The sequence below is a fragment of the Felis catus genome, chromosome E2 (assembly GCF_018350175.1).
Source record: "Felis catus isolate Fca126 chromosome E2, F.catus_Fca126_mat1.0, whole genome shotgun sequence".
In the NCBI taxonomy this organism is placed as follows: domain Eukaryota; kingdom Metazoa; phylum Chordata; class Mammalia; order Carnivora; family Felidae; genus Felis; species Felis catus.
The window spans coordinates 17172003-17199782 of record NC_058382.1 but is presented as its reverse complement, the minus strand read 5'-3'; the positions used below and the strand labels follow the sequence as shown (position 1 = coordinate 17199782).

At 37.9% G+C, this 27780-nt stretch overlaps 1 protein-coding gene across 6 annotated transcripts in view; it reads left to right on the top strand.

Moving 5' to 3' along the window:
• ZNF461 (zinc finger protein 461) overlaps positions 1-12348 on the top strand; it is a 34088-nt gene extending 21740 nt beyond the window's left edge. For all 6 annotated transcript variants that reach the window (XM_019818782.3, XM_006941444.5, XM_011290041.4 and 3 more), the window contains one exon: positions 10679-12348. In XM_019818782.3, the coding sequence (XP_019674341.1) occupies positions 10756-12066 (1311 nt within the window). In that variant the 5' untranslated portion in view covers positions 10679-10755 and the 3' untranslated portion in view covers positions 12067-12348. The remainder of the gene's footprint in view (positions 1-10678) is intronic.
• Positions 12349-27780: the final 15432 nt, after the last annotated feature.

The window sequence follows — 27780 nt, the reverse complement described above, 5'->3', positions numbered from 1 at the left end:
TATTTATTTTTGGGACAGAGAGAGACAGAGCATGAACGGGGGAGGGGCAGAGAGAGAGGGAGACACAGAATTGGAAACAGGCTCCAGGCTCCCAGCCATCAGCCCAGAGCCCGACGCGGGGCTCGAACTCACGGACCGCGAGATCGTGACCTGGCTGAAGTCGGACGCTTAACCGACTGTGCCACCCAGGCGCCCCCACATTAAAATTTTTTTTGAAGTAATGGTCATAAAGATAATCACTGGACTTGTGAAAAGAGTGGATGGAGGAACTCAGACCCTCAATAAAGAGATAGAAAACATTTAAAAAGAACCAATCGGAAATGAAGAACTCAACTTAGATTAATAATACACTACATAGAATAAATAGTAGACTAGAGGAAGCAGAAGAATGGATCAATGACCTGGAGGACAGAATAATGGAAAGCAATTAAGCTGAACAGGAGAAAGAAAAAAGAATAATAAAAAATGAAAATAGATTAAGGGAACTCAGTAATACCGTCAAGCATAATAATATTCACATTGTAGGGATCCCAGAAGAAGAGAGGATAAAAGGAGAAAATGTATCTGAGGAGAAAATAGCTGATTTCAACATACACAACAAAGTTGTAGTAACCAAAACATTATGGTCCTGACACAAAATTAGACACATAGATCAATGGAACAGAATAGAAGATCCAGACATAAACCCACAATTATATGGTCAATTTATCTAGGACAAAGGAAGCACACATACCTAATGAGAAAAAGACCATCTCTGCAACAAACGGTGTTGGGAAAACTGGACAGCTACATGCAAAAGAATGAAACTGGACTGCTTTCTTACATCATACACATGAATAAATTCAAAATGGGTTAAAGACCTAAAAATGAGACCTGAAACCATAAAAATCCTAGAAGAGAACACAGGCAGTAATTTCTCTGACATTGGCCATGGCAGCATTTTTCTAGATATGTCGCCTGATGCAAGAGAAATAAACTATTGGGACTTCATCAAAGTAAAAAGCTTCTACACAGCAAAGGAAACAATCAACAAAACTAAAAGACAATCTACTGAAATTTGCAAATGACATATCCAATAAAGGGCTAGTATCCAAAATAGGTAAAGAACTAATACAACTCAACACCCAAAACCAAATTATCCAATTAAAAATTGGGAAGAAGACATGAATAGACATTTCTTCAAAAAAGACGTACAGATGGCCAACAAACACTTGAAAAGATGTTCACCATTACTGATCATCAGGGAAATGCAATTCAAAACCACAATGAGATTCATACCACCTCACATCTATCAGAATGGCTAAAATCTAAAACAAGAAAAAAGTGTTAGGATTTGGAGACAAAAGAACCCTCCTGGTGGGAGTGCACACTGGTACAGCCACTGTGGAAAGCAGTATGAAATTTCCTCAAAAAATTAGAATTCCCATATGATCCAGTAATTACACTACTGGGTGTTTACACAAGGAATATGAAAACACTAATATGAAAAGATATATGTACATATATGCAATATGTATATTGCAGCATTATTTACAATAGCCAGGATATGGAAGCAAACCAAGTGTCCATCAATAGATGATGAAGATGTGGTGTATATATACTATGGAATATTAACCACAAAAAAGAATGAAATCTTGCCAGTTGCAACAACATGGATAGATCTAGAGGGTATAATGCTAAATGAAATAGAGAAAAACAAATATATGATTGCATTCATATGTGGAATTTAAGAAACAAAACAAAGAAAAAAAGATCCAAAAAACACTCTTAAATACAGAGAACAAACTGATGGTTACCAGAGGGGAGGTGAGAGGGAGGATGGCTGAAATAGGTGAAGGGGATTAATCGTACACTTAATTGTGATGAGCAGTGAGTGACATATAGAATTGTTGAATCCCTGTATTGTACACTTAAAACAAATTTAACATTCTGTGTTAATTTTAGTGGATTTAAAAAATAAACAGGAAAAAAACAAAAAAGTAAACCCAGAGAACTCACCATGTGGTAGTTCCTCAAGGCCAGAGAATCCAAATCAATAAACCTTCTTCCTTTCAGCTCTCAGAATTATTTTATTGTTGTGTGATAGTTAATTTCTAGGGTTTTTAGCTTTATTTAAGGGAGAGGCAGGAAAAGAGTGAGTCTACACTATCTTTGTAATTGAGATTTTAAATCTTTTCAGAATGAACTTTAGAATATGCATTTTCTGTGATATTTGCTTTGATTTCTTTAAGGAGGTGGGAGATCATAAAGACAGTGTGTAGTCTGGATTTTTTTTTCTTTTTTTAAGTGTATTAGAGAGAGAGCATGGGGCAGGGGCAAAGACAGAGGAAGAGAGAGAATCCCAAGCAGGCTCCGTGCTGTCAGCACAGAGGCCTTTGCAGGGCTTGATCCTACGTACCATGGGATCATGACTTGAGCTGAAATCACAAGTCTGATCCTTAACTGATTGAGCCACTCAGGCATCCTTGGAGTACTTCATTTTTACTTTGCCACCACCACCACCACCAATCTTTTTCTAGTAGCATGTTTGTTTGTATTTTTTTGCTTTTTCTTAAATAATTGTCATTGTGTGGTCTTTCCAAAACAACTTAGTGAAACAACCAGTTTTCATATTCACTTCATCTATTGGTATCAACAGGGAGGAGAACAAATAAAGCTGACTTCTGGCAGGCATACACCTTGGCTGTTGTGATCATCTTGGATCTTGGATAAGCTTTATAGTTTTTCCTTTAATTTGTAGGTCTTTAATCCATTTAGAGTTTGTTTATTTATGGTGTATGGTAGGGGACCAGAGTAATTTTCTTTATATCTATAGCTAGTTCTAATATCATTTATTAAATTATTCTTTCATCATTGATCTGTAATTCTTCCTATGTGAGTCTGCCTCTGGTCTTTCTATGGGTCAAGTGCTGTGTAAATACCACATTGTCTTAATTTTTAAGTCTTTATGATGTCTTTATCATAGGTAGGATAAATGCTCTGACTTTGTTCTTTAGTAGTATTTTGGCTGTTAAACTTTGTTTTTCCAAATATGTTTTTGAATCAGTTTTTCAAGCTCCTCAAGCAACATCGTAGGGGTTTTATTAGATTTGTATTGAATCTCTCTGGTCTCCAGGTCTCTGTTTTCTCTAACTTGATTTCAGCTATCCTAGTCTCCTTGCTGTTTCTCTAATAAGCCAATGTAACTTTCGTTTTATGGACTTGCTATATTCTCTGCATGGATTGCTCTTTCCCCAGATAGCCATCACTGTCTTCTCTCCTACAGTTTTTTTTCCCCTTCAAATGTCACTGAAGTAAGGCTTTTCTGACTACTATAAAATTACACCCCACTTCCATTATTTGGAACTATATCTCTTTCCTTCTTAATGTATTTTTCTGTAGCCTTTTTTTTTTTCCATCTGACACACTGATTCATTTAGTAATCATTTATTGGATGTTATTCTACTAGAATGTAACTCTATGAGGGGATGGCTTTCCTTCTGTAATGATGTCCCCATTTTCACTTGTCATGTTGGTTATTTGTACTGTCTCTCTTTTATAAGATAGAAATTTATTTTAAATTAATTTTAGACTTAAGAGATGCAAGAATAGCAAAAGAGCTCCCATATGCCATTCATCTAGATTCACCACTTGTTAATATTTTGCCATAGTTGCTTTATTATTTCATTTCTGTTAAGTCTCATTACCCTGAATAGTTAAGCTTATCTTTTCTGAGAATGAAGATATTCTCTTACATTTCATAAATTCAGGAAATTTTACATTGATGCAAACTATTACCTCATATATTGTCTGTATTCATATTCACTAATTATCCCAATATTGTTTTGTTCACTTGATTTGGGATTTCACATTACATTTCTCTTCACTTTAATCTGAAAAGTTCCTCAACCTTTCTTTGTATTTCATGACATTGGTACTTTTGAAGAACATGGACCAGTTTATAGAATGTCCTTCCCCTTACTGAATTCAGGTTATACATTCTTGGCACAATTATTGCATTAGTGGTATATCCTTCTCAGTGTATCATTAAGGAGGCATATAATGTCGTTCTGTCCCATTGTTGGTGACATTAGCTTTGATCACTTGGTTTGGCTGGTGTTTGCCGCATTTCTCCACTGTATTTTTTTTTTTTTTTTTTTGTAGTACACATGTAATCTGTAAGGAAGATAGTCTATTTTTCTTGATCAGTCTTGCTGGAATCCTCTCTATTTTATATTTGTTTTTGTTTCATTTATTCTGCTCCATCTTTATTTTTTCCTTTATTCTACTTTTGGGGGTTTTAGTTTGCGATTCTTCTTCTAGCCTCTTGAGATACATGTTTAGATGATTCATTTATTTTTATTTTTTCAGGGACTTTTTATTTATTTATTTGCTTATTTATTTGTCTGTCACCTATCCGCTTATCTTTTTATTTACTTTCAGAGAACCCGCTGTTAAATCTTCACCAGCACACCACTGCCCCTGGGGTTGCAGGATGTGGGTGATTCATTTTAATGATTTCTTTTTTCTATTTGCATTTAAGGCCATAAGTTTGCTGCTACGTACAGCTTTAGCTGTACCCTACAAATTGTTATCAGAGGGATAGATAGAAAACAGAGAATATAGAACCTTATAGATCATTATAAGGATCTTTCTTTCCTAAATGTCATGGGAAACTATTAAAGGGATTTGAAAGCAAAAGTTATATGAAATCATTTAGATATGTTGTGCTTAGTGGAACAAGAAAGTAAGCAGGTGACCAATTTGAGAGCGACTACAGTAGTAAAATAGTGGTAGCTCAGACTGTGATAGAAATGATAGTAATAACTGATCAGAAGTTATTATACATATTAAAGAATAAGTTGACCATGCTTGCTAATGGATTGTAAGTTTGATAAGAATTAAAGAACTAGGCCTTTGGCTTAACGTATTGGTAAAAAAGGTGGTTGCATTTACTGAGTTTAAGCTAGTGTAATGAAAAAAGGGAGAATTGAAAGTTCTCTCTGGACAAGTTATGATCGAAACACTTATTACATAGTATTTGAAGATTTCAAGTAGGCAGTTAGATTAATGTGGAACTCAGGGATAAGATAAAAACTAGAAGTATATACAAAAGAACACATAAAATAAAAAGTTAACCTATGGAATAGGAGAAAACATTTATAAATCATATATCTGACAAGGGGTTAATATTCAGAATGTATAAAGAAATTCTACAACTCAACATCAAAGAAACCGAACAACTCAATTAAAAAAGGGGGAAAGGATTTTAATAGACATTTCTTCAAAGAAGATAAACAAATGGCCTGCAAACAGTATGTGAAACAGTATGATCGTTCCTCAAAAAAAAATCAAAAATAGAATTACTAAATGATCCAGCAATTCCACTTCTGGATATATAACCAACAGAATTGAAAACAGCAGCTTTCAATCATTCAGAAATCATTCATTGTAATCATTCATTTTAATGATTTCTTTTTAACGAATGATTTCAATGCTTCAGATTGTGTCTCCCTCCCTCTCTCTTTGCCCCTCCCCCACTCATGCTTTTTTATTTTTATTTTATTTTATTTTTTTTTTATATATGAAATTTATTGACAAATTGGTTTCCATACAACACCCAGTGCTCATCCCAAAAGGTGCCCTCCTCAATACCCATCACCCACCCTCTCCCCCCTCCCACCCCCCATCAACCCTCAGTTTGTTCTCAGTTTTTAAGAGTCTCTTATGCTTTGGCTCTCTCCCACTCTAACCTCTCTTTTTGTTTATTTTTCCTTCCCCTCCCCCATGGGTTCCTGTTAAGTTTCTCAGGATCCACATAAGAGTGAAACCATATGGTATCTGTCTTTCTCTGTATGGCTTATTTCACTTAGCATCACACTCTCCAGTTCCATCCACGTGGCTACAAAAGGCCATATTTCATTTTTTCTCATTGCCACGTAATATTCCATTGTGTATATAAACCACAATTTCTTTATCCATTCATCAGTTGATGGACATTTAGGCTCTTTCCATAATTTGGCTATTGTTGAGAGTGCTGCTATGAACATTGGGGTACAAGTGGCCCTATGCATCAGTACTCCTGTATCCCTTGGATAAATTCCTAGCAGTGCTATTGCTGGGTCATAGGGTAGGTCTATTTTTAATTTTCTGAGGAACCTCCACACTGCTTTCCAGAGAGGCTGCACCAATTTGCATTCCCACCAACAGTGCAAGAGGGTTCCCGTTTCTCCACATCCTCTCCAGCATCTATAGTCTCCTGATTTGTTCATGTTGGCCACTCTGACTGGCGTGAGGTGATACCTGAGTGTGGTTTTGATTTGTATTTCCCTGATAAGGAGCGACGCTGAACATCTTTTCATGTGCCTGTTGGCCATCCGGATGTCTTCTTTAGAGAAGTGTCTATTCATGTTTTCTGCCCATTTCTTCACTGGGTTATTTGTTTTTCGGGTGTGGAGTTTGGTGAGCTCTTTATAGATTTTGGATACTAGCCCTTTGTCCGATATGTCATTTGCGAATATCTTTTCCCATTCCGTTGGTTGCCTTTTAGTTTTGTTGGTTGTTTCCTTTGCTGTGCAGAAGCTTTTTATCTTCATAAGGTCCCAGTAATTCACTTTTGCTTTTAATTCCCTTGCCTTTGGGGATGCGTCGAGTAAGAGATTGCTACGGCTGAGGTCAGAGAGGTCTTTTCCTGCTTTCTCCTCTAAGGTTTTGATGGTTTCCTGTCTCACATTTAGGTCCTTTATCCATTTTGAGTTTATTTTTGTGAATGGTGTGAGAAAGTGGTCTAGTTTCAACCTTCTGCATGTTGCTGTCCCGTTCTCCCAGCACCATTTGTTAAAGAGGCTGTCTTTTTTCCATTGGATGTTCTTTCCTGCTTTGTCAAAGATGAGTTGGCCATACGTTTGTGGGTCTAGTTCTGGGGTTTCTATTCTATTCCATTGGTCTATGTGTCTGTTTTTGTGCCATCATGCTTTTTTATTTGTATACCCATGTTTTTAGCAGCATTATGTACAATAGCCAAAGGTTGGAAGCAGCCTAGGTGTTCATCAACAGATGAGTGGATCAACAAAGTGTGTGTGTGTGTGTGTGTGTGTGTGTGTGTGTGTACACACACATATAATGTAATGTTATTCAGCCTTAAAAGGGAAGTATTCTGACACACACTACAACATGGATTAGCATGTTGAGGACATTATGCTAAGTGAAATAAACCAGTCACAAAAAGATACTGAATGATTTCACTGATATGTAGTATCCAGAGTAATCAAATCCATAGAAACAGAAGTAGAATGGCGGGTGCCAGGAACTGGGGGAGGAAAGGGTGGAGAGGAGTTATTAGTAAGCTCAGAGTTTCAGTTCTGCAAGTTGAAAAAGTTCTGGAGATTGGTTGTACAAAAATGTGAACATACTTAACACTACTGAATTATATACTTAAAAATAGTTAAGATGTTAAATTTTATGTTATGTGTATTTTGCCACAATCAAAATTTTAGAGTTATAGGGCCACCTGGATTGCTCAATTGGTTGAGTGACCAACTTTGGCTCAGGTCATGATCTCACGGTTTGTGGGTTTGAGCCCTACATCGAGCTCGCTGCTGTCAGCATGAAGCCCTCTTCAGATCCTCTGTCCCCCTCTCTCTGCCCCTTCCCTACTTGTGCTCTCAAAGATAAAGAATTTTTTTTAATCTAGAGTTATAAATTTAAGACTTAGGAATATAGGACTAGAATTTAAGCCAGACCTGTTACAGGGAAAGAGTATATAGATTGATGGCTAGCCAGAGCCTGGGTTCTGGGACATTCTGATAGTTAGAAGGCAGGTAGTAAATGCATTAAGGGGAACTGAATACAAAGAGAAAGGTAGGAAGATAACTAGGAGAATATGGTATATAGGAAGCTAAGTGATTGATCATTTGTGTCAGATACTGCTAATGAGTCAAGTAGAGTGATGACTAGCACTAGAGCACTGATTTTGACAAAGAGATTTTGTTAGTGACTTTAGCTAGAAATTTTTCAACATAATTATGGGAGTTGAGATATTTATTGGAGTGGATTACAGAGAAAGGTAGGCAGTACTGTCTTTTCAGTAAATGGTGCTGAGCCAATTGGATAAATATATGAAAAACTAGGCTTCTAGGGGCACCTGGGTGGCTTAGTCAGTTAAGCATTCGATTTTGGCTCAGATCATGGTCTCATGGCTCATGAGTTTGAGCCCTGCGTCAGGCACTGTGCTGACAGCTCAGAGCCTGGAGCCTGCTTCAGACTCTGTGTCTCCCTCCCTCTCTCTTTGCCCCTCCCCCACTCGTGCTCTGTCTCTCTCCCTCAAAAATAAACGTTAAAAAAATTTTTTTAAATAAAAAAACAACAGCAACAAAAAAACTAGGCATCTTGATTCCTATCTCACATCATAAAATGTAATGTAGGTAGATTATAGATCTACATATGAAAAGTATGTAGCAAAAGCTTCTAGAATACAGTATTTTTCATGACCTTCGGATTAGACTGCCTTAAAATTAAGAACTTCTGTACATCAAAACATACTATTAAGAGAGTGAAAGTGCCAGCCCCAGAGTGTGAGAAGATATTTGCAATATGTTGGTTGTATTCAGAATATATTAAGAATTCCTACAAAGAAAACAATACAACCCAGAAACAACTCAAGTGACCCTTGACTGATGAATGGGTAAGCAATATATGGTATATCTATACAATGAAATATTACTTGGCCATAAAAAAGGAATGAAGTACTGGTTGATCCTTGAAAACATTATACAGAGTGAAAAAAGACCCAAAAGGTCACATATTGTATGATTCCATTTGTATGAAATGTCAGAATAGATTCATAGAGACACAAAGCAGATTAGTGGTTGCCAAGGGCTGGGAAGAATAGGGGAATAGAAAATGACCATGGGCATGGGGTTCTTCTTGGCATGATGAGAGTTTTCCGGAATTAGTGATCTGATGGTTATACAACATTGAGAATGTATTAAAAGTTACTGAATTGTATACTTCAAAATGGTGAAACTGGTAGATTTTATGTTATATGAATTTTAACACACACACACACACACACACACATACAGTCAGTAAAAATGGACAAAAGACCTGAGTTGGCATTTATTAAAAGAGATATCCAATTGGCCAATAAACATATGAAAAAGTGCTCAACCTCACAAGTCATCAGGGAAATTGCAAATTAAACCACAATGCAGTATCATGACATATCTGCCAGGATGCCTGAATATAAGATTGACAATAACAAGTGTTGGGGAGGATGTGAGGAACTGGAACTCTTTTCCAGTTAGATGGGAAAATGAGGAAACTATTGGATAATGTCAACTAAAGCTGAACAAATGCATATTCTGTGTGCAACAATTTCACTCATAAATGTATACATCTACAGAAAGGAGTCCTATTTCTACCAAAAGAAATGTACAAGAATGTTCATAGCACTACTGATCATAATAACCAACAATTGAAAGCAACCCATATGTCCATCATTAGGAAAATGAAAAAATAAATTGTGTTAGAATAGAATGCTTTATATAGCTGTCAGTCTTAAGCTTTTTCTTCTGAAACAGCCTCTGAAAAGCTCTAAGATAGGAAAGACTTTGGAATGTCCTAATTGTTGAAAGGAGATTAATGTTGTAGTACATGGATAAAAGGAAAAAGGACTCAAAATGAGGTCTTCTAAGTAGGCAGAGGCCCTGTGTTCTCATGGAAAAAAATTGGATTTTTAAATTTCAGTTCAATAGGAAGCTACATTAGTTTGGTTATAGGTTTGGCTACATGTGACAGAGACTCAAAAATAATAATGGCTTAGACCATATGGGTTAATTTTCTTTTGCATTAAAGTCCAGGCTGGAGGGGAAGCTCTGCTCTGCAAAACCATCATGTGACATGACACCACATCCACAGTGGAGACTAAGGAGATGGGAGAATAGAGGATATAGGACATGGGCCAGCCGGCTGTTAAAGTTTCAGAAGCTACTATTTGATACTTATGCTTTTTTTTTTTTTTTAAGGCAGAATCCAGTTACATGGCATATTCTTCTGCAAAAGAGCCTGGGAAATGCAGTGTTTATATTGGGCAACCTTGTTCTCAACTAAAAACCATTGGTTCAATCCATATATAAAAGGGGAATAATAGACATTTGGGGACAATTAGCAGTCTCCATCTCATAATCCCTTGGCCTGGTGGAAAGTGTTAAACATACACTCTTGTAGATGCTGATTCAATTGATCTCATTCTGAAACCAACTCTGGTAGATATGGATTCATTTGATCTAGAATGTTTCCTAAACATCTATAATTGCAGCAAACTCTGAGGTAGATCAAAATTTCAGAACAACTGGGGCATCCGGCTGGCTCAGTTGGTGGAATGTGTAACTCCTGGTCTTGGGGTTGTGGGTTTGAGCCCCATGCTGGGTGTAGAGATTGCTTAAAAATAAAATCTTAAAAAAAAAATTCAGAACCATTGACTTGATTTTTTAATTAACTCCCTCACTTTCTCTTCTGAGCTCTCATTTATGTGTTCTCCTTACCGTTTTTTTTTTTCATTCAGTTGCATGATGATATTTTAGAGTTCTCCAAGACTCATCTTTTACGTGAATTATTTCCAGTTTTCTCTCTTTGCTACCATATATATTTTCTTTTCTGACACGAAACCAGCAATTAAAGTGTGTTTCTTATCTTTCAGACTTGGTGTCCAGGTGTGAGGCCAAGAAGTTATCTCCAAAAGACATTTATGAGACAGAGTCATCCCAAAGGGCTATCATGGAAGACTTTAAAAGTCATAATCCTGAAAAATCCATTTTCAGAGATATTTGGGAATGCAATACTCAGTTTGAAAGACAACAGGAACATGAGGGCTATTTCAGGCAATTTGTTATCAACCATGAACATATGCCTATATTTAACCAACATTCTTTACTAACTCAGGAATTTTATAATAGAGAGAAAATCTTTGGATGTAAAGAATGTAGAAAAAACTTCAGTTACCATTTATTTTTTAGTGATCACAGAAGAGCTCATTCTAAAGAAAAACTGTCTGAATGTAAGGAATGTGCAGAAATTCTTAATATATCATATCTTACTAAACAGAGAATTCAAAATAGTAACAAGTGCAATGAATGTAAGGAATGTTGGAGAGCTTTTATTCATTGTTCACAACTTAAGCAACACCTGAGAATCCATAATGGCGAAAAACGCTATGAATGTAAAGAATGTGGGAAGGCCTTTAATTATGGCTCAGAACTTATTCTGCATCAGAGAATTCACACTGGTGAAAAACCTTATGAATGTAAAGAATGTGGGAAGGCCTTTAGGCAGCGATCACAGCTTACTCAACATCAGAGACTTCATACTGGTGAAAAACCTTATGAATGTAAGCAATGTGGGAAGGCTTTTATTCGTGGCTTTCAACTTACTGAACATCTACGACTCCATACTGGCGAGAAACCCTATGAATGTAAAGAATGTGGAAAGACTTTTAGGCATCGCTCACACCTTACCATACATCAGAGAATTCATACTGGTGAGAAACCCTATCAATGTAGAGAATGTGGAAAGGCCTTTAGCTATCACTCAAGCTTCTCTCACCATCAGAAAATTCATTCTGGCAAAAAACCTTATGAATGTAGTGAATGTGGGAAGGCCTTTTGTGATGGCTTACAACTTACCCTGCATCAGAGGATTCATACCGGTGAGAAACCCTATGAGTGCAAGGAATGTGGGAAGACTTTTAGACAGTGCTCACACCTCAAAAGACATCAGAGAATTCATACTGGTGAGAAACCTCATGAATGTATGATATGTGGTAAGGCCTTTAGACTTCATTCACACCTTATTCAACATCAGAGAATACATACTGGTGAGAAGCCCTATGAATGTAAGGAATGTGGAAAGACCTTTAGCTATCATTCAAGCTTTTCACACCATCAGAGAATTCATTCTGGGAAGAAACCTTATGACTGTGGAAAGGTTTTTAATCATGGCTTGCAATTTAATATACATCAGACACTTCATACTGTTGAGATGCCAGTAAGGTTTCCTCTTCTCTCTCCCCATCCTAGTCTAGCATCATGAAATTATTTTTAGAAATTTACATTTTCTTTTTTTTTCTTCAAGATAAATGTTGGTAAAATAATGAATTTTGTTAGTATTGATTTATTTCAATGATCCTTGAAAAAAAAAAACTTCAAGCAGGGAAAATTGAAAAATTATTAACAGGTAAAAATTGCTCTAGTTCCAATGCTGTTTCTGAGTTATTATAATCAATATTGGAAATAAATTTTATAAATAGTGTTTTCACTGAAACCAGTGAAGTGGCAGAAATAAAATGAAAACAATTTCTTCCCCTCCCACACATCTGTGAGAGCCACTATGTGTGTGTTGCTCCTTCCTGCTCAAACATACCTGCAAATATGGAGGGTTTATTGCATGTATATGGAAGATTTTACCACCTATAGTGACATATTTCACAGCAATTTCTTTTTGCACTTAAATAATTGTGGACTTTTTTTCCAGGTGAATACATACAGATCTAACTTATTGTTTTTAAAGCTCCTGAATATTTCTGGTATAGGATGTATATCCATATTTTAAGCCATTCCTTACTATAGACATTTAATTGTTCTATTTCTTTTTCATCCCAAAGGATCATACAGTAAATATTCTTATCTCATCATTCTTTTATTTCCATTGGGTAGATTGCCGACCGTGAGAGTGTATGTAGTTTTGATGTTACATTAATTTTTTAGTTTAAAAATTTAGGTAATAAAAATACATGCTACAAAATTCAAAAGTTATCAAACAAGTAAAGTAAGAATTAAAGCTTTCTTAATACCTGATTCTATAGGACCAGCTGTCAGGTCTTTTGTATTCTTCCAGGGATTAAATTTTTTAAATTCTTTGGATGAAAGTGGATTAATCATAATCTTTGTTTCATGAAATTCTCATCGTTCCAAATTTAGCCCTCTTTCATTTCAGTATTTCCAAGGGATTTACAGACGTGCCAACTATCAATTTACTGCCTGTCTTCTCCAAATCCTTCATTGCCTGCAATCCTTCGCTGCAATATTGGAACTCTCTCTTTTGTTTATAACATTATTTATCTGAGTCCTCTGTCTCTTTGTTTTTGGTTAAGTCAGACTAGCTAATAGTTTTTCAACTATATATTTTCAAAGGGCCAACCCTTGGTTTTATTGATCTTTTCTATTGTCTTTTAAGTATCTTTCATTTATATGCTCTTATATCACTTCCTTCCTTATGCAAACTTTGGGCTTAGTTCTTTTTTCTAGTTTCTTGGGGTGTGAAGTTAGGTACTTAAGATTGTTTCCCCCTAATGTAGCTTTTATCCCTGTAAACTCCCCCATTAGAACTGCATTTATTATATCCCATATGTTTGTTTCCATTTTCATTTTTGTTAAGATATTGTCTGATTTCCATTTTGATTTCTGTTTTGATCAATTGGTTGTTCAGGAGTGTGTACTCCTGAGTATGTATAATTTTCACATATTTGTGAAATTTTCCAGTTTTCCTCCTGTTAATGATTTGTAGTTTCATACCATTGTGGTCAAAAAAGTTACTTGATAGGATTTCAATCTTAAATGTGCTAAGACTTATCTTATAGCCTAACATACGATTTATGCTGGAGAATGTTGTGTGTGTTCTTGAGAAGAATGTGTATTCTGCTGCTGTTGGGTGGAATATTCTGTGTATGTTCATTAGTTCCATTTGGTCTAAAGTGTTATTCAAGTCCACTCTTTCCTTATTGATTTTCTGTCTGAAAAGAGCTACTGTTGAAAGTGGGATATTGAATTTCTCTGCTCTTTTTATTGCTATCTACTTCTCCCTTCAGATCTGTCAGTATTTGCTTCATATATTTAAATGCTCTGGTGTAGGGCCGCCTGGGTGGCGCAGTGGGTTAAAGCGTCCGACTTCAGCCAGGTCACGATCTCGCGGTCCGGGAGTTCGAGCGCCACGTCAGGCTCTGGGCTGATGGCTCAGAGCCTGGAGCCTGTTTCCAATTCTGTGTCTCCCTCTCTCTCTGCCCCTCCCCTGTTCATGTTCTGTCTCTCTCTGTCCCAAAAAAATAAACTTTGGGGAAAAAAAAATTAAAAAAAAAATGCTCTGGTGTAGGATGCATATATATTTACAATTGTTATATTCTCTTTATGAATGATCACTTATATAATGACTTGTGACAGATTTTGACTAAAAGTCTATTTTTAGTGATATAACCACCCCTGCTCTCTTTTGGTGATCATTTGAACAGAACATCTTTTTCTGTCCTTTCACTTTTAGTCTATGTGTGCCCTAAAGCTAAAGTGATTCTCTTGTAGTCAGCATATTTTGGAATTCTTCGTCTCTGTCTCCCTGTCTCTCTCCCCTTCCCTCCTCCCTCCTCCCTCTCCCTTCTTCTCCTTCCTCTCCCTCCTCCCTCTCTTCTGCCTCCTTCTTCTCCTTCTACTCCTCTTTCTCCTTTTTTTGGTCCATTCAACCACTCTATGGTCTTGATTGGAGAATTTAATTCTTTACAGTTAAAGCAATTATTGATAGGTAAGATCTTATTGCCATTCCATTCATTGTTTTCTGACTGCATTGTAGTTCCTTTGTTCCTTTCTTCCTCTCTTGCTGTCTTCCTTTGTGATTTGATGATTTTTTTTTTTTAAATAGAAGTATGCTTTGGTTCCTTTCTCTCTTGTGTATTGACTATAGGTTTTTTTCTCTTGGTTACTATAGGGCTTACATAAAACATCTTACAACCATAACAGTCTATTTTAAGGTAATAGCAACTTCAGTTGCATAAAAATTCTCTTTTACCTCTGCCCTCCCCCTAAGTTTTATTATATTGATGTCATATTTTATGTCTTTTTATATTGCATATCAAGAAATTACAGTAGCTAGTTATTTTTAATATTTTTGGTTTTTTTAACTTTTATACTCAAACATCATTTATGCACTACTTTTGCAATATTATTGTGAATTTGACTGTTTACCTTTCCAGTGAGTTTTATACTTTCCTAAGATTTCATGTTGTCACTTAGTGTCCTTTCATTTCAACTTGAATTCCCTTTAGCATTTCTTTTAAGACAGGTCTAGTCGTGATGAACTACCATAGGTTTTGTCTGAGAATGTCTTAATCTTGCCTGTGTAGCTTGCCATATACATTTTAAGTTATCAAAATCTACTTTACCTGTGTATTAATTCCAGAGAGATACAGAAATGTTACCCATATATAGCTCTGTTTCTTGTTCTTCCATTTTGTGTTATTATACATATTATATCCTGTTATGAACCTAAACTTTATATTTTTTGTGTCTACTAAAGATGCTGAGTAAAGAAAAGAAGCAAAGTATATACTATGGAATTTGTTATTTTAACCTTCTTATTTACCATTTCTATTTCTCTTTGTTTCCAGTGGATCCAAATTAATATCTAGTATCATTTCTTTATTCTAATACAGCTTTGCTCCCACCTGCCTTCTTTGTGTTGTTTAATATAGTAATTTCTGTATGTTCTAGGTCTAACAATATAGTTATATTGTATACAGTTGTATAGGTATTGTGTAGTGTAAGTCCTGACAGTTTTTCTTCTTTAATAATGCAAGTGCCTGACTTAAACCAAGGCATCCACTTCAGAGATGGCTATCTCCAACACATTGCCAGCCACATGACTAGATAAAGAGCCAGGCCTCCCCTCTCTCAAGGCTTTTTAGGTTTAGAGATCTTGGTTGATTTCAATAACTGACCATTTGGGCTCCTTTTTTTTTTTTTTCTCTTCCTGCACTTCAAATTCCTGCTCTTATGTTCTAATCTCATCAATAAAGAGTAAGCCCCCTAAACCCTAGGCCTCCCACCTATGAGCCCTTAGTCAAACAATAAAAGTAAAACCCTTCACTTTCTGTCTCTCTCTCTCTCTGTGCAACCTCACTGTATGGCTCCAGATGTGCCGTGTAATTTTCAGGATTTGCAAATAATAAACGTTCTCTCTTTTTTTAAGTTTATTTATTTTTTAAGAGAGAGAGAAAGCAGGGGAGACAGAGAGTGAGGGAGACAGAGAATCCCAAGCAGGCTCCATGCTGTCAGCACAGAGCCCAATGTGGGACTTGAACTCATGAACCCATGAGATCACGACCTGAGCCAAAATCAAGAGTCAGATGCTTACCCAACAGAGCCACCCAGGTGCCCCATTGAGTGTTCTCTTTCAGAGTTTCCTGATGTTTATTGTTGAGGGCATCTTGCAATTATAGTAAGAACCACAAGGGCTAGTCCAGCCACAACATTCATTATCAATAGCATGGGACTGGCACAAACATTGTTTTATATATATAATTGCTTTTTAGACCAAATAAGAGAAGAAATATGCATTTGTGATATCTTTTATAATTACATCATTACCTTTACTGGTGCTTTTTTGGTCACTTGTTTTCATTCTGAAGAACTTTCTTTAGTGTGTTTTGTAAGGTGGGTCTGTTACCAACAGATTGTCTCAGTTTGAGTTTGACTGGCATGTCTTTATTTCACCATTTTTTTTTTTTTTTAAGTCTGGCGAATTGTTTTTTTTTTAAATTTTTTTTTTCAACGTTTATTTATTTTTGGGACAGAGAGAGACAGAGCATGAGCGGGGGAGGGGCAGAGAGAGAGGGAGACACAGAATCGGAAACAGGCTCCAGGCTCTGAGCCATCAGCCCAGAGCCCGACGCGGGGCTCGAACTCACGGACCGCGAGATCGTGACCTGGCTGAAGTCGGACGCTTAACCCACTGCGCCACCCAGGCGCCCCTATTTCACCATTTTTTAAAGGCAACTTTACTTGCATATAAAATTTTTTGTATACAGATCCCCCATCCACCCTCAACCTGACCAGAACTCCTCTCAGAACTTTGAATATGTCATCCCATTGTTTTCTGGTCTGTGTTGTTTCTGATAAGAGATTTACTGTTCACTTTATTGGGGCTCCCTTGTAAGTGATGAGTCTTTCTGTTGCTTTCAAGATTTTCTTCTTGACTACCTTTTAACAATTTTACTATGAGGTCTTTGTGGATCTTTGCTTAGTTTCTTTAGCTTCTTGGATGTGTATATTAAAGTTTTTCAGTGAAATGGGAAATTTTCAGCCATTATTTCTTAAATTTTTTTTCTGATTCTCTCCTTTACATGTATGTTGGCATTCTTAATGATGCCCTATATTTCTCTGAGGCTCTGTTCATTTTCCTTCATTCTTTTTTCTTTCTGTTCTTTGAATTACATGATCTCCATAATGGTCATATTCATTGATTCTTTTGCCAGCTCAGATTTGTTGAGTTCCTCAAGTTAGTTTTTCATTTTGGTTATTGCAGTCTTAAACTCCACAATTTCTATTTGGTTCTCTATAATTTTGATTTCTTTATTAATGTTTGCTCTTTGATGAAGCATTGTCATCATATTTTCTTTTGCTTCTTTAATCATGGTTTCCTTCAGTTCTTGAACATAATTTTAATGGCTGCTTTGATGTCCTTTTCTGTTAAGTGAGATACTTGGGCCCTCTCACAGACAATTTCTATTGCTTGCTTTTTTCCTGTGTTTGGGTCATATTTTCCTGTTTCTTTGTATGTCTCATAATTTTTTGTTTAAAATTGACACTTGAGGTAATATATCGTGTTACATATTTTAGCAACTCTGGGTACTGATTTTTCCACCCTGGTTTCTGAACGTCGGTAATCTCTGGCCCTTAATCAAACCCAGAGTCTTTCTTGTTTGTTTGTTTGTTTGTTTGTTTGTTTGTTTGTTTTCCAGTGGGCTCACATCTATTGTGGGGCTTGAACTCATGACCTTGAGGTCAAGAGTCAGATGCTCTACTGACCGAGCCACCCAGGTGACCTGTTTCTTGTGTAATTCTACAGTTGGCTAATACGGTGATATTGTCTTACATTCTTTAAAGGGGTGGTCATAAAGCATTCAAGGCCACTTTTCATAAGGGACTGTGCCACAGAGTTCCATGAGTTTTTTGTTTTTTGTTTTGTAACTCTGAGGATCAGAATCTATTTTGCAGAGGCATAGGCTGCAGCACCAGCAAAGATATGTTATAGGATGTTAACCATCTGGTTTTAGGAGTATAGGCTTTAGCATGCCAAATGGTGATATGCTCTTCTTTCAAAGAAGCCATCACCCAGTGGTCCTGAATACTGCACAGGTTATCACTCTTTCTCCTGCATGCACTTTAGAATGAGTGTTCAGTGCCTGCTTAAAACACACAACTAATTGTCCCAGGGTAAGTGTGATTTCCCTGAGCCTAGCATCAGTAATGACTTATGCCAGAATTGAGACATGTGATTCAATCTGAGGTAGAGATTTGGGCAAAGACACATGACCCAGGACTACTTTAAGGAGGGTCTGAATCTCATTTCTGTAAATACCAGTTATCAAAACTTGTGATTTAGGTCAGTTAAATCTTTAACAGAGGTTTTGTAGGACTCCGAAAATACAGCACAAAGCGGCAAAACTCAAAGCACAAACTCTCAGACAGCAGCACAAATCAAACAGTGTGCTTTCAAGTTAGCAACTCAAAATGCACAGTTGCCAAAAGGCAACAGAGCTTATTAGCAAACCCAAGCATAGAAGAAAGACCCCTGGTAGTGGCAGTTATTGCTTAGACGCTCTGATCACTGCCTTAATTTTTGCAGCCACAGTACAGATGTGGGATATACCCCCAACTCAAAATTTTGTTTGGTTGTCAAGACTGATGTTGCCACACATGCACCAACAGAATATGGAAAGGCTTATTACTCACATAATGATATTTTCTGGGGAGAACAAAGCAGGATTCCAAGCAGGTCTCAAAATGGATTGAGAGATCAGGGAGGGGAGAGTGACTTGGGTTTTTATTGTGCTTAGGGGTGGGGCTGTGTAAGGGTTCCCATGAAGAGGCTGGGGTTTGTGTAGTTTGAACTTCCCATGCACTAAAAGAAAGGACACACAACAGTCAAACACCAAAAATGGAATCATACCCTTTATTACACTGTATTATCTGTTACTTTGTAACAAGCTACCACAAACAGCAGCTTAGAGCAACACACAGTCATTCTATTACAGTTTCTGAGGTTCATGAATCTAAGCATAGCCTTGCTGGGTCCTCTACTTCAAAGTTTCTCATAAGGCTACAGTCAAGGAGCATGTGGCTGGCTTGGTTGGAAGAGTGTGCAACTCTTGATACCAGGGTTGTGAGTTTGAGCCCCACGTTGGGTGTAGAGATTACTTAAAACTTAAACAAACAAAAAAAACAACGAAAAAAAGGCTACAGTCAAGGTATGGATCAAGTTTTACCTGAAGGCACAACTGGGGAAGGATCACTTCCAAGCTCACATGGTTATTTGCAGGATTTAGTTCCTTATAGGCTATTAGGCTAAGGACCTCAGTTTCATACTGGTTGCTGGCCAGGATCCAATTTCAGTTCATTGCTGTCTGGGCTTCACCACTATGGCATCTTACTTCATCAAAGCCAGCAAGACACAGTCAATAAAGAGTCTTATAGCAAGAAAGAAGTTGTCTTTTGTAACTTTAATCATGGAAGTGACTTCCTGTGACCTTTGCCATATTCTGTTGGTTAGAAATAAGTTGATAAGTCCACTCTCAAAGGAAGGGGATTACACAAAGGCATGCATGTCAGGATCAGGGATCATTGAGGGACATTGTAGTCTTTCTGCCACAGGGACCTATGGCCATTTACTTGAGCAACTTTACACTGGAAAAAGGAAAATACTCAGACATCTTGAAATCATTGTCTGACTTGACAGTGATACCCAGAGACCTAAAGCATTATCATAGTCCACATGTTAAAATAGTCTTATGTGGGTGTCAGGTAATAAGTTGATTCTAGTTTACAGGGGATCTATTGGGTTCATAGACGATCTGGTGGCTCTTTTATGTATCCCTAAATTTACAATAAGTATTGACATATTTTGGAGTTGAAGTTAATCCACATATGGGATCCTTGGCCTTTAGTGTTAGAGTTGCAGTGGAAAAAAACCAAGTGGAAAACTCTGAGATTATTCCTGTTCCCTCAAGCTACAATGGTAAATAAAAAATTGTATCACATCCCAGAGAGATGGTAGAGATTTGTCCCACCCTAAAGATCAAAAGGATGTAAGGTTAGTGGTCACTATTATACCTCAGTATCATATGTCTATTTTTTTAACTTGTTTTATTTTTTTTAATTTACATCCAAATTAGTTAGCATATAGTGCAACAATGATTTCAGGAGTAGATTCCTTAGTGTCCCTTACCCATTTAGCCCACCCCCCCTCCCACAACCCCTCCTATAACCTTCAGTTTGTTCTCCATATTTGAGTCTCTTCTGTTTTGTCTCTCTCCCTGTTTTTACTCATACGTCTGTTTTATATCCCAGTCTGTGAATGTAACTGCAAGCTCTACCAATTAGCAGCCTTTGGAAGTGATATTTTTGCTATAGCAGGTGTATAGTATACAGTGATTGATTTGAATGAGTTTATTCTTTTCTATCCCAATCACAAAAGAAAACCAAAAACAGTTTGCAAGTGACAGACAAAATATGTATTTATGATTTTGCCACCTCTGTCAAAATATAACAGGAGATTTGGACATTCACAGTAATTAATTTCATTGATGAAATCAATCTAATAAGACAGCATGGGGGAAGGATGTCATGCACATTGGAAGCCTTGTTAAGACACATGTTCCTCAGAGGATGAGAGAAGAACCTATAAAGATTTATAGAGACCTTCCACTTAGTAAAATAAAAGAAATTGCTCTATTTGTATCCTCTACTACTGAGAAGAAAGTATGCTTCCAGGCAAAATTCTTTGTGCTATGAAAGCAACACATTCAACATTTTAGAATACCCATATACAGAGTGGCAAAGAATGCTATCAGCTTTGAGCGGATCCTAACATAGTAAAGGGCTCCGTAGCATGTCCTAGCTGAGGTACAATCAGTGCTTCCACTGGAGCTACGTGATCTGAAATAACTGTACTGTTGGGAGATATGACTGATGAAAATGATGCAGTGTGGAGTTCATGGCAAGCCGTAATCAGAGCAGGATGAGCAAGAGTATGTCATCCAAAGCAGATAATTACAGTTTTTGAAAATAAGCTCCTGGTGTGCTACTGGACCCTGTGAGGACAGATTGCTTGGCCATGTGAAACCAAGTCACCATGCACCCTGAACTGCCCATTGTGAGGTATAGCCTGTCAGAACCACAAAAGTGATAACGTTGGATGAGCCCAGTGCAATCTTTGAAAAACTGGAAATGGTACATTGAGGATTAAGCACAAGAAGTACTAAAGGGCACACGGAGTCTACATGAGCCTGTCACCCATCACTTCCACCAGTGTCTCAGATCACTCATATGGACAAATGGAAGTCCCATATAACCAGCTGAGGAAGAAAGAAAAAGGCTGACCTTGGCTTACAGTTTGTTGACTCTATATGTGAATGTAAACTGAAGTGGAAAGCAACAGTGTTACACAGAAGCTTCACAGGGGTGGCTCTGAAAGAGAAATATTTCTCATTGGATGAAACTTAATGTATTGCATTTGGTCATCCACTTCATGTAGAAGGAGAAGTGGCCCAAGAGAAGAATAATCACACTCCTTGGGTAAATGGCCTAGTCTGGGGCCTGAAAGAAGAAAGGTTAGGAGATAGTTTTATCAGTCAATATTTAATCAGAGAAATAGAAACAGTATGTATAAAGACTTATTGTAGTGAATCTGCTTATGTGATTGTAGGGGCTGTCTAGGCAAGCCTAAAATCGGGAACAGCAAGCTAGAATTCTTGGACATGAGATGAAACTGCTATCTACAGGCAGAATTTTTTCTTTTTCAGGGAATTCCTCAGCTCTGCTCTTAATGTCTTTCAACTGATGAAATCTAGGATAATCTCCCTTAAAGTTAACTGATTATGGACTTTAGACACATCTACAAAATACCTTCACAGCAACACCTAGATTAGTGTTTGATTGAATACCTGTAGTCTAGCCAAGTTGACACATATACATGATCTTAACTGTCCACCGCTTATCAACTTGGCACCCACACACATTTCCTTTAATTACACTCTTCAAATGAAGACCATGAGTCCTACTTCCAACTAACATGAAACATTCTGTGTACAATTGAAAGCACATTAGCCCTTTCTCCAGGAGAGGATGCCTTTGGATGAAGTTCACTGTCTTTTTTATACCCTGTAACTTAAATATTGTGATATAAAGTTAACTATTTTTTTAATGTTTATTTGTTTTTGATAGAGCACAAGAAGGAGAGGGGCAGAGAGAGAGAGGCACAGAATTTGAAGCAGGCTTCAGGCTCTGAGCTGTCAGTGCAGAGCCTAATGCAGGGTTCAAACCCACAAACTGTGAGATCATGACCTGAGTTCAAGTCAACCAACTGAGCCACCCAGGTGTCCCTGAAGTTAACTATTATTAATAAATCTTATGTTTGATGGGATAAGAGAGGGAAGGAAACAAAAATATTTGGTTAATAAATATACATAACAAAATGAGGAAGAATTATGCATACTATTACTGTTCTCATTTTTACAACTGGTCATGTAGCATTTATAACTACCTTCTTTCACTACACATTTCATATCTACTTTGCCCTCAGCAAGCATCTCAGCTGGCTTTGATTCTTACCTGGCAGGATAACCCAAATATTCCTAAAGTGTCTGAGTCCTTAGGAGTTCTCCCTGAATCCAGGTGCAGTTTTCCATTAACATTGACTGCAGGATGTAGCAGTAATGAGACACCCTAAAGGATCTCTTATATTTCACACATAATCTTCTTACATCCATTATGTAGTACCAATTTCCTCATGGTAATCAGGACCAATCACTCATTCAGTACAGTAACCACCTCCTTTGCCTGTTGATTCAGAAGCATGAGGAGCCCAAAGTGGCCTCAATCCAAGGTGGCAGCTTCATCTTTGACTTTAATGGAATGATTGTTGTATCTTCTGGTGGAAGCATTCCTCTCTTTGTAACTAAGACTTCTAGTCCAGCAGAGCCTAAGGTTGCTGGGATGGAAAGCAAAAATTTTGCTATTGGATCACTAGGGGTGATAATGAGTGGAACCACTCCCATTTGCACCCCTTGATTCCTGGACTCTGGGAAAAACAGCACCATATATTGGATGCTTATTTAAAGCATATACATCATCCTCAAAGACACTTCCCCAGTCCCACAAGATACAGCTACCTCACTGACACTGAAACTGAAGCTTCAAAAGGTGATTCTAATACTCCATCAAGACCACTTCTTCAGGATGATAGAAAACATGGCAACACCATGTGAGTAGCATGAGTATGGGCTTGTTGCCACAATTCATTTGCTGTGAAATGAGCCCTCTGATCAGAAGCAAATGTTACTTGAAATACCACAGTGATGCATAAGGTGCACTATAAGTCCCCAGATGGTGGTTTGGTGGAAGCATTGAGTGCAGGAAAAACAAAGCCATATCACCCAGGGAATGATGCCATATTGGTGACTCTGTCGGTCTCTGCTACTGGCAGACTGGGAACTCAGCAGTAGCTGTGACCAGGACAGTCACGATGAATGGAAGTCCATGTTGCTGAGTGGATGCAGAACCTCCATCTTTGGGACCATGGCCACTTTGTTTTATGAGCCTACTGGGCAATGACAGGAGTGGCTGAGGAAAGAGGCTGACTGATATCCACAGAGTTGATCATCCTATACATGTATTAAGATCCTCCTCTGCTGAGATAAACATTCACATTGGACACAAGTATCGTCACATCATTTGCCTACTCAGACCTATTCATATACCACTTCCCTAGACCTCCTTATCACACATTTTTCCAGTCATATTCCTTCTAAATCCCTGACCATCCAACCAAACTATTGGCCATAGTCTATGAATATAGATTCTTGCTTCTGGCCATTTCTCCTTCCAGGCAAAATAAGCAACCAGATGCTCTCCTTCCAATTTTTCCCACTGGGAAGATTTCATTTCATCATTGTCCTCCAAGAATGTTCCAGAAAGGGACTATAGTACTGCAACTGTCCTTATTTGGGTGGTACTTGCATATCTTACAGAACCATCTGTAAACTACGTTCACATTTTTCTCTTTGTCAGCCAGCTGGTTGTAGGGCACTCCCCATGTATGGGCTAGGAAAAGGTAGTATCATAGAATTGGAGGTCATGTGCATTTATTTAGTCCACTTCTTCATGCAACTTTGCCTTCAGGGCCTGCTTGAGCCAAGTCTCCTATATACCACTCTCATCTGGCAATGTGGTGCTGCTGTCCACATCCAACTTTGTGGCCTGGTGGGCAGCTCAGATCTCATGGTGATTTGATGGACTATGATTAATTGTTGAGTCTCTACTAAAGCCCAGTAGCAAATCAAATGCTATTTCTGAAAAAGAGAGTAACAGCAAAGGATGGCAGGACTTCAAAATCTAAAGGCTCTGCACTGTGATTCACCAATAGGGGCCTGCCAAAGGCCCCCAATAGCATCTCTATCTGCCACTGATACTTCAAGCACCATCAGATATTATGGAACATATGGATCAAGTAGGAAAGCAGCTTGCCTAGAAGCCTGGAGCTGTTGAAGAGCTTTCTGTCATTCTGGGTCCCACTCAAAACTAGCAGCTTTTCAGTTCATTAAGTAAATGGGCCATAATGGCATATCCAAATGAGGACTATGTTTTGTCTAAAATCCAAAGAGCACACTACATGTCATGGCTCTATTTTGGCTCTAGGAGGGGCCAGTTTCACTTAAAGTTTCACTTTAAGAAGGATATCTCAAGGTGCCTGTGAAGCGTCTGAATTTGGCTCAGGTCGTGATCTCGCAGTTAGTGGGTTTGAGCCCCACATTGGGCTCTGCACTGACAGCCCAGAGCCTGGAGTCTGCTTCAGATTCTGTGTTCTGTGTCTCCCTCTCTCTGCCCCTCCCTCACCTGTGCGCTCTCTCTCTCTCTCTCTCTCTCTCTCAAAAGTAAATAAACTATATAGATCTATAGATATATACCACCACTTTGACTCCATAGAAATTCCACTATGGTGGAAGGCCTTTGAATTTTTGCTAAAGTATTTCCCACTCACTGACCTACAAATATCTTAACAATACATCTACCATCCTTATACCTTATTAATGTAATGGACTAACATGATGACTTGGGGAAGGGAAGTGTGATCAAGGTGTAGGTGGACTAAATTATGATATAGAGCTGGAGAGTTGATATACCCTTGTGATGGTTAATTTTGTGTGTCATCTTGGGTAGGCCACAGTACATATTTGCTCACATATTATTCTAGATGTTCTTTGAAGGTATTTATTAGATGAGATTAACATTTCAATCAGCAGACTGAGTAAAGCAGATTGCCCTTCATAATATGTGTGGGCCCCATTCAGTCAGTTGAAGGATTTAATAGGAAAAAATTGGCCTCTCTTGAAGAGGAAATTCTGTGAGCAGACTGCCTTTAGGCTTGAACTGCAGCATCAGCTCTTCCCGGGTTTTCCAGCCTGCATGACTGCCCTGCAGATTTTTGACTTGCCAGCTTCCACAGTTGCATGATCCAATTCTTTAAAATAAGTCAATCTCTTTCACTGTGTCTACCTTCTGTTTGTTTATATACGTGTGTATATATGTGTTTGTATACATACATGTTAGTAAATATATACATGGGAAATATATACATGTGTGTATGTGTATGTACACATATATATCTATGTGTATATGTGTGTATTTGTGTATAAGCCTCTAAGTGGTCCTGTTTCTCTGGAGAACCCAGACTAGCACAGCTCCTGAGGTAGAACAGTAAAGGTGTATTGCTAGCCTGAAAACACAGTGGTGGTCTTTACTAACAGGTGTTTAGAAAAAAAAATTTTTCTAGGTCAATAGCTCTATACCACATACCAAAGGATATGTTAATTTGCTCAAGCAACAAAACCATATCTGGAGTGCAATTAGGATTACCACCTGATTAAATTTATGATCTTCTATTGTCACTTAAGATCCATCTGTTTCCCACATAAGCCAAATAAGTGACTTGAATGAAATATGTTGGATATCACCACCCCTCTCATCTTTCAAGTCCAGTGGCACAAATCTCTGCAATCCCTGCAGGATTATGGTATTACTTTTCTTTTTTAATTACTATTTTTGTGGGTAGAGGCAGTTATACCTACAAAGGCTTCTGGTTGGCCTTCCTTAACATAATAACTCTCATGCTACAGGTCAGAGAACTAATATGGGGGTTCTGTTGCCAAGTAGGTCTATTCCAATTATGCATTTGGAACTAGGGAAATAACCACAAGATGGGTTGGGAAACTAATGGACTCTAAAATTCCATTGATCACCTGACCTCCATAAGTCCCTACTCTAACTGGTGGACCACAGTGACATTCTGGGTTTCCAGGAATTAGAGTTAGTTCAACCAAATGTTCATTAATTCCTGAAAAGTATAATTATTTTTTACCCATTGCAGCTGCTTTGGCATTTACTTTGGTAAATGGCCATAGTTTCCTCTGGAGAAGGGTAGGTGAAAGATTAATAATATAAATTTTTGACACTGTAGCAGTGTTCTTTTTCAGAGGGACCTGGGCCTTCCCTTTTATTCAAGGGGCTCTGGGTCTGTAAAGTGGCTCAGGTTTGGGAATTGGTTGAGGGGTTATGAATCACTGTAGTAATTCTAGTTAGACTTCTGTTCACTCAGCCTAGAAGTCTTCTGCTTATATAGATCAAATAAGAATTTAGTAAACTAGGGGTGCCTGGGTGGCTCAGTCAGTTGGGTGTCAGACTTCAGCTCAGGTCATGATCTCCCAGTGGGTGGGTTCGAGCCCCATGTCGGGCTCTGGGCTGACAGCTCAGAGCCTGGAGCCTGCTTCAGATTCTGTGTCTCCTCCTCTCTCTGCTCCTCCCATGCTCATGATCTGTCTCGCTCTATCTCTCAATAATAAATAAATATTCAAAAAATTAAGAAAAAGAATTTAGTAATCTAACCATATATGTCTTTTCTAGGTATACTGTGATCAATTAGCAAACACCATAGGTCTCTGTGAGTCAGACTACATTGTTTACTGCTTTGGCTTTGCTGCTTTTTACGTAACCACACTGGCCAGGAATCCGGTCCCTGCTACTCCAGGATCCCATTATCCTCATTGTATTTTTTAAATGTTTATTTATTTTTGAGAGAGAGAGAGAGCAGGGGAGACGCAGAGAGAGAGGGAGACAGAGGATCTGAAGTGGGCTCTGTGCTGACAGCAGAGAGCCCAATGTGGGGCCCAAACTCACAAACCATGAGATCACAACCTGAACCGAAGTCAGATGCTTAACAGACTGAACCACCCAGGTGCCCCTCCTTATTGTATTTTGAGATTCCAGTCATTGGTAACAGTTTCCACCATAATTTTCAATGATGAAAACAGAGTTCTTTGGTATGCTGAGCCTCCTCGTCACAGTTATAGTGAAAAGTTTGTCTTCTAGAATCTCTGGAGTAGGTTAGCAGGTCTTAGGTGATAAATATAGTCTAGCATTCCAATCTCCCTAAGCCTTTGGATACCTTACTCCGCAGTATACCAAGGAGGTTCTAGCATATCAACTTCATTTAGGGTAGTCCACTGTTAGTCCATGTTTTAGCTAGCCAGCCAATTAGAGCCTTTCTTAACTCCTCAAACCAAAACAATGACTCCAGAATCCGCCTGATACAACTTTATATTCTTTCCACCATAATCACACACCTTAAAATCCATTTACAAACATAACCCACAGATTTATATTTGCATAAATTAGAAAAATCATGCAGTTCTTTTGGTGTGTAGCACAACTC